This window comes from Cetorhinus maximus, chromosome 11 (genome assembly GCF_964194155.1).
Source record: "Cetorhinus maximus chromosome 11, sCetMax3.hap1.1, whole genome shotgun sequence".
NCBI lineage: Eukaryota > Metazoa > Chordata > Chondrichthyes > Lamniformes > Cetorhinidae > Cetorhinus > Cetorhinus maximus.
This window is the reverse complement of record NC_135889.1, coordinates 52,919,313-52,927,329: the sequence shown is the minus strand read 5'-3', so window position 1 is coordinate 52,927,329 and position 8,017 is coordinate 52,919,313. Positions and strand designations below refer to the sequence as shown.

General features: G+C 39.2%; 1 protein-coding gene across 1 annotated transcript; it reads right to left on the bottom strand.

Annotated features, from left to right (window-relative positions):
- Positions 1-395: 395 nt before the first annotated feature.
- On the bottom strand, positions 396-5,563 carry neurod1 (neuronal differentiation 1). Its single transcript, XM_078551937.1, has 2 exons — positions 5,486-5,563; positions 396-3,986 (listed from the first exon to the last, which is right to left on the bottom strand). The coding sequence occupies exon 2, from the start codon at positions 3,974-3,976 to the stop codon at positions 2,900-2,902; it is 1,077 nt and encodes a 358-aa protein (XP_078408063.1). The 5' UTR covers positions 3,977-3,986; positions 5,486-5,563; the 3' UTR covers positions 396-2,899.
- Positions 5,564-8,017: the final 2,454 nt, after the last annotated feature.

Genomic DNA, 8,017 nt, shown 5'->3' with positions numbered 1-8,017 from the left:
AATGTGTTTTTTTTTCAAATTCATTGAATAATCTTATTTTTTCCTATTTTCTTTTTAAACAAACCATTAAGATTATGAATGCCACCTGTAAAATTATCTTTGTTTTAAAATTAGACCCATACTTGCATATTTCAATGCTTCTTACTTGTAAAAACGACAGAGGGACACTCTAAACCCTACCAGCCCATTGTTTCCCCACGAGTAGCACCGGGGATATGACATTCTATGGTTTTCTAAAACAAGAACCTTACAGATATGAATAATGTTGAGGTACCCATACTTTCATTTGTTGTTATTTGGGGAATGCATACAACCTATGAATTCAGAAATTTATAGAGCAAGATGCAAGCTGTTCATATTTCTTGACCTACCTTTATTTTTATTGTTTTGAACAGAATATGATAAAGTACTTCTTTAGTTAGGTCTGGTATAATAACCAAAAAAATGAAAATATTCAGCATCTAAATCTGCATATATTTTGATTTGTTTCTTGGAGAGGAAGCATTCACAAGACACCGACTTACTTCATTATTTCCCAAGCACCTTTTTGAGATAGGATAATATAGTCTGGTATCTTATGTTTGTACGTAATGTGAGATAATTATCCAAAACCACATATTGATTTAAAAATGTTAAACTTTTTATTTAACAAAGACTATATGCTATAATCTAGGCTCTTAACTTTTAAGAGAAAAATGTTAAACAGGAATTCAAGTTGCCCACAAATTCTCCACAATATTTGAAATTGGAGGACTAAAGTTCAAAATTTATCTTCTTGCAGAAAAAAACTGCAGAACTGCAGTTATTGCCCTTTTAGCATGAAACCTATGCACTTTATGTGCAGTTTGAAAGTTTTGCTGCTAAAAATGTTTTTGTCATTGCTTTGGACCGAGCAGTTAAGTCAAAATTAGAGAACTTACTTTAAAATTACTCTGATAACTTCATATTAATGCATGGATGATAGAGTGAAAAATAATATTACGAGTCAATTTAGACTATGTATTATTTCACGGTTACAGGAGACTACATTAGTGTAAAATTTCTCTTTGACACTTCAAGGCTTTTCCAGTAACTAGCATAAACCACCTGCACATGTTTCCAAAACTTGAGGAAATGAGCTGCAATGGTAGTGGAAAGAATATCATGGATAAGGGGGAATGTTTTCAATTCCTAGTGACTCATGACATACATGTCATGCCAACATATCTTTTTTTTGGTATGGATGGACAAAGTTCTCTCAAAGTCGTAACTAATCTAAGAAATCAACAGTCAACACTGCTCTAAGAAAGGAGACAATTGGATATACCAATTGGAATACAGTGGGCATTATAATATGCATGATAGAATATTATTAAGCAAAGGAGTAATCTGCTCTTTTACATCATAAAAGTCTAAGAAGTTAAAAATGTAGCTGTTACTGTAGGATCTGGTCTATTGAATGAAAATAAATCAGACCATGGAACTAAATGTTTGTTGTAATCAGCTTTTATTCTACAAATAATAAATTTTGCACCTTTCATGAGCTATCAAAATAAAACAATAATCCCATAGGAATTACATACACTAAGAAAAATCACATTTAATGAAAATGCAACATTTGACAAAGATGAGATTACTATTTCAATAAAAGACTGCATGAATGTGATCTCAATTCCCAATGCATTGTGGCATTACATCATAAAATACAGGATTACAAACAAAATTACAGTACCAATTTATTTCAGTTGAACCAGCATTACACTTTAAACAGCACTTCATCTGGACTGCATTGTACATGCAATATCTATTGTTCTAATTACGGAATAAATGTGAGATTTTTAGCTACTGCACTAATTAACTAATATATAGCCCAACATTAATAAGCCTGATTATAGCTGTAGCTTTTAACTCTCAGATATGATAAGACGCCGTGTATGTGTGCGTGTGTGTGTGTATCTACGTGTATTATGTGAAGTCAATTAGTTGATAAACGGAACAAACAATTCCTTCGCTGGTTTTAGAGTCAAGTTAACTTCGCTGTTCTGATAATGTTTGATGGAAATAGTTTAAAGTAAAGAGATACAGTGCAAATGATTTGTGATAGTCAAGCAACCGTTTTAAGAAACTGAAAATTGGTATTTGATAACATCATATACACATCTGTGCAACTATTATATCCTTTTGATATGATCTACGAAAGATAGGTCTTTTTTAAATTTTGTTTTCGATTTGCATCCTGTTAGTCTCGTAGGTAAAGGTTCTAATACCAGGAAAAGACTGAAGCGGGAAAATAATTTGTCAGGATTGTGCAACCTTGCGTGATTTTATAGGTAGGAAGTCCTAAGGCAACAGAATATTATTCTAAGCACTTTTCTGCTGGTTAAAAATTAAATTACTTTTGTATAAATTATAGATAATCCTACTCTTGATATAAAAACAGTGATGGAACTGCATGGTTAAAATAGGAAATCGACCTTATAAAAATTCATTAAAAATTCTGTACAAAATCACAACAAAATAATTCAGCATGGGAAAGGTAACAGTAGTAAAATGTTGGTTGAAAAATATATTTTTAAATTGGCCCATCATTAGTTTAAAAATTGCATAGATTCCTAATTATTGCTTGTGATTTTGTCATGTGGATCAGTAATTACCATTATCTGAATAGGCGCTACATTGACTTTCATATGTAGCCCACAACAAGAAGCGCTATTAGAATATTGTAAATAAGATATCAGGAAGTATTTACATTCCCATTTCTCTTAAAGGCAGTAACAATAATAAATACAAGTACTAATTTAAGCGTGAAACATTTGCACTCCGCAGCAAGTGATACCGGTGTGCTGCCGTGTGTAAACAAGCTATTCAAGAAGTACATTTAATTCGATTCGTTTACGATACATTGTTGCTGGCTTCCATGTTAATCGTGGAAGATTGCATTAAGCTGGGCACTCATAACTCGCTCGTGATGCGAGTGGGTGTCGTATGGCATAATGTTGTCTATGGGGATTTCACACCGAGGGGTACTGGAAGAAAACATGGAGTTGTGTCCTTGGGGTCCGGCCAGCGTGGCTGCAGGGTAGTGCATGGTGAACGTATAGTTCTTGTCAAACTCTTGAGAAGGCTCCTGTTTGAATGAGAAATTCCCGTTGATGCTTAAAGGTGGGCTTAACGGTCCGTCGAAGGACGGGCTAGTGCATTCAGTGAGAGTGCTTTCGAAAAAAGGTTCCAGGGCTCCTGCATAACTATGCGGCTTGATATGAAAAATGTGGGAACTGTCCATAGTACCGTAGGGCGGACTCGGAAGACCAGGGGACTGGTACGTGTATGGGTGGACGGAGAAGGAAGCACTGGCCGTTTGCATATGTGGCATGTCCTGGTTCTGCTCTGGAAGGAAAGTTCGCGGGTTTAACTGAAGGCAGCCAGCTACTAGATTAGTGGTGGGCTGGGATAAACCTTTGCAGAGCGTCTGCACGAATGACACAAGATCGGGGCTCTTTCCAGAACGCAGAATCTCCGACAAAGCCCAGATATAGTTCTTAGCTAGTCTCAGAGTCTCGATCTTGGACAGTTTTTGCGTTTTGGAATAACAGGGCACGACCTTCCGCAGACTATCCAGTGCTGCATTCAGTCCGTGCATGCGATTCCTCTCTCTGGCGTTAGCTTTCATCCTCCTCATTTTAAACCTCTCCAATCTGGCTTTCGTCATTTTCTTTTTCTTGGGTCCCCGGCGTTTAGGTTTTTGATCTTCATTCTCATCCACTTCATCCTCCTCCTCCTCGTCATCTTCATCCTCTTCTTCCTCTTCATCATCATCATCATCCTCTCCCATTTTATCAAGTCCTTCCGTTTCTACTTTGAATGTGAGACTCATGGCTTCGTTCTCATCGTCCTTTTTGTCGGCTTCGTGCTCATCCTGGGAACTGAGACAGTCATCCGTCCAACTGGGATTGCTCTGCGTTTCTGGCATCATGTTTTCTGTGTACGATTTTGTCATCGTCAAGGTCCTAAACAATTGAAACACACACAAAAAGTACATTCTTCAGCAGAATTCAAACCTGAAACCACGAAGACGTCGGATTTGATGCAGTTTGTAAATCTAGCATTACCTCCTGAAACTCAACTAAGTTATAAAGTTTTCCATTCGCCATTGATAAACATTAGAGGCATTTATCATGTGCATGACAATTCTACAAGTAAAATGGACACGGAAGATCAGCGACACAACTAACAAAATATGCATGAATGTGAAACAAAAATAAATATTACAAAATTGTGTATGGTTTTATTGAGAACAGAAACTTCAAATGCACTTAATAAATGAAACAGAACGGATAAAAGGCACTGCTCCAGCATCTGTCTTTCTTCCCCAGATCAATGACATGTCCCGCAGAATGTCCATACGACAAAATAAGAAATAACTCATTAAAAAAAGCACGAATTCAAATGAACAAGAATGGACTATAAGGACTACAATACTTTTGCCGTTTTGTTTCCCATCTTACGAGAACGAAGGTAATCCATTATAGAAGTAATCAGCCTTAATGCTTCTGTAATGAAAAAACCTGGGTGTAAAAGACATGTTCTCTTAGCCACTGAAAATAACTGTCGAAGTGAGAGTATTCGGGACAGGGTGCACACTATTAATTTTCCCTGCTCTGCGCACGGCGTTGTGAAAAAGATGTGCAATCCTATCCACTATTACATAAATTGATGACTTTGTTGACGAGCATAAGAAGATTAGGCACAATAAAATTTGACTGACAGATTTAATCGGTTCATGCCTAGCAGTGCAACTGTTCCCAAATCTCAGAAGTAAAGGGTCCCAGGTACTTAAAAAAAATGCTTTCAATCGCAACAAAATAAAATTGTGTACGATTGCTTAAACAGGGGTCGCAGAAAACGTGCAACATTTGTAGAGAGCACTTGCGAATCAAAAACAATCTCTGTAAACCATAAGTGTGTACGCAAGCGCAGTAATCCATAGGGATCAGGTGCAAAACTGTGTCTTTAATAAATACCCTCAATCCTCTGATTTTACCGGAGCAGCTTCAGTGCCCAACTAAGTCCTTGTTTAAAGCTGGGGTATGGGGTAGAGGAGTGAAGAACATGGACTTCTTCATTTCCATTTGTGCACTAGCCATGCAACAATGTAAATTGCTTGCTGCTAGGCTGCGCTGCCGTCTCCTGATACTGTAACAGGTAGCATATGTTTCTAGCTTTCACGCTACTCCTCTTCACCTTCCACCCAAATTAATAATTTATACAGCAGCATGTTTTGCACAAATTGTTGCAGCATTCCAATTCAGCCCCCATTGCCCAGATACTGAAAGAAAACTACCACTCAACGACATATTCGATTGGTATGTTGCAAACTGAACGAAGCTAGCTGAAAACAAGATGAAAGTTAAAATCTGTTCTTGCTATAATGAAAAAGTGCTTAAAACCAAAATGATTTTAAAAAAAACAAACAAATTAAGAATGCTATAATTTTTTTTTTAAATACCTTTGTAGATATTGAGTCTAGAGTAGTCTCATAGCCTGTGCTGTGTCAGAGTTACAGCTCCGAGGTTCTTTGCGGACTGCCCGCTGGCAGCAGCCCCGCTGCCTTTTATACTGGGGAAGGGGGGCTCCGAGTGCATCTCCGGCCCATGCCCGTCACTGAGGCGGCGCGCCTGCGCACTGCGCGCTGCGCACGCGGCGACCGAGCCGCCGCCTCCGCCCTCGCGCCATATGGTTCTCAGGACGTCACGCGAACGAGCGACGTCACGTGGTCCGCTATTTGTATTCCGCCGGCGCGTGCGGCTCACCCCCCCTCCCCTCCCCTCCCCCTCCTCCTCCCATCGCCTTTTGTGACCATCTGTCGCCAGCAGATACTGTGTGGACCTGCTCACCCGCAGCAAAGCGGGCAGCAGCTCGCACCCACTCTCCCTCCCAACTCCCCCATAGCCACCCATTTAAACTCACACTGCACTGTACCGCCTGCAACACTGCCTTGTCTTGTCTTGTCACTCCCCGCAGACCCACACACACACACACACTTTTTCTTCCCTCTTTTGGTTGTTGGGTGCAAATTCCATTTAAAATATAGCAGCTGATGCACTTAAAGATCAATCAACTTGCGATTAAAATAGTTGAGAATTAAAAGGTGAAGCCGGTGTCAACGGTTCTTGTTTCTCGCTGTATGTATTAACCCAGAGGCTCACAAATCTGTTGGCCCATAGTTTGGAATATAGATTCCCCCCACCACCCCACTCCACACCACACAAAAAGGAAAGTATGAATGTTATATTTACCAGCCTAAAGAAAATAACGCTCACGCGCACACAAAAGTTTAGTTGGAATGGGTAGTGGGGGTTTGGTGAGGTAAATGAAGTGACTGGGGAGACATTATTGGAATAAAGTTTGTGGCTTTCGCCCTAATTGAGGCGCTTTTCGCCGGCACGCGAATCGCACGCACGCAAACAAAAGCCTTTTCACGGCTGGGCAAACAGACCTAACGTCCAAATATGCTCACTTCTGTTGAGATTTTTAAATAATAATGCAGAGGTCGCCCAACTGGCCGTTAGAGGGGGGAAAAATGTGAAATGGCACACTAAGCGATAGGAACAAAATACAATTGATTTGTTTTCATCATTATTCCAAGTACCAACTGTACACTGCAACCAGCATTTTCAACAGACAAACGCCGTTCAGTGCTTATGTTTAGTTTCCTAATTGGAAATAAATTATTTCAAAAGAATGGGGCTAACTAAATGATCTGTGCTAAGAATTAGAAACTTGTTTGGGTTTACGGCTCGGATATTTTTGGTCCTGATTAAATGATCAAAGGACAGAAATGCGAGAACGTGCTTGTAAAACAAAAAGCGCGCAGTTCTGGCTCTTTTGTTTTTCTAAAGTGAACATTTGTACAAAAGTGAATTTCCTGAATGTTGGCTGTTGTCTCGCATTGTGGTGCCGGTTTGCAATCGGACGGGAGTGCATGGTGCGCCAACAGTCCTGCTTGTATTTTTTGACAGTGAAACGCAGCTCATGGCCCCAAGCCGTGCTCTTTTTTTCTCATGTTTGCCTGCATGCTAATAAAAATAAGAAATAGAGATTTCACATTAACTTTCCTCCTCCTCTGCGTCATCGCCTGTTTCACTTGGAACAGCCTCGAATAATATTAAAGATCCAATTCAGTTGTCCACGGTGCAAAATCCATCCGATTTAAATCTCTTGGGCATGCGGCATTATCTTAATTAAGATAATTGATTCATATTGCACCTGCGAGAACGAAAAACTGGAATTTATCAAAAAATGCTGTAAGCTATCGTGTACGAGAAAAATTGGCCCCAATTAAGAGCATTATCTCAGCAATTTAAGCCATTACTTTACTGCGTTTATGTTCTTTGGAGGTTATGTCGTGTGTTTGGAAATGTGAGCAAATTGTATTTTCATATCAAACGTTATATTTTAATTTTATTTTTCCTTGAGTAATTTAATTCCTGAATTTTCTGGGCAGCCTCTCGTAATTCGTGCACACACAACGCAGATATTGTATCCGATGTTTTTTTTAGTATTAGCAGTAACCAGCCATCAAAACAAACGGAATCAATATTGTACAGATTTTTAATCGGATTGAAGAAAACTCGTTTTAGGGTTTGGGTTGGGCTCCATATTCCTGATTTAATGTGGGCGCGGGTGTTTTGTTTACCAATTAACTGTTTCTATTTAAAGTGTCCTTCCGATTTCCACTCTGCAAAGACGAGAAGTTTCAAACGAAAAGCAGCAGTTCTTATGTTGCTGGGTTTTGCATAACCTGGTAACCGCTAAGTGTTTTCACCGGATAAAACGCATCGTAAGCACTACTAATCCTTTCCATTTCACACAGACATCAGGGAGGATATTCAGTGCCTACAACAGAAATGAGGAAATATTTCTTACTATTGTGACATTTCTTAGTATTTAATGTTGCAATGGCCTGGGGCAGAACTGGACACACACACAAATACGTACACACGTAAATAAATAGGCATAGGTATACACGGACACACAC

Bases quoted from the DNA above. Each gene is read 5' to 3' on its own strand.
- neurod1 (XM_078551937.1), bottom strand. From the start codon at position 3,976: ATGACAAAATCGTACACAGAAAACATGATGCCAGAAACGCAGAGCAAT.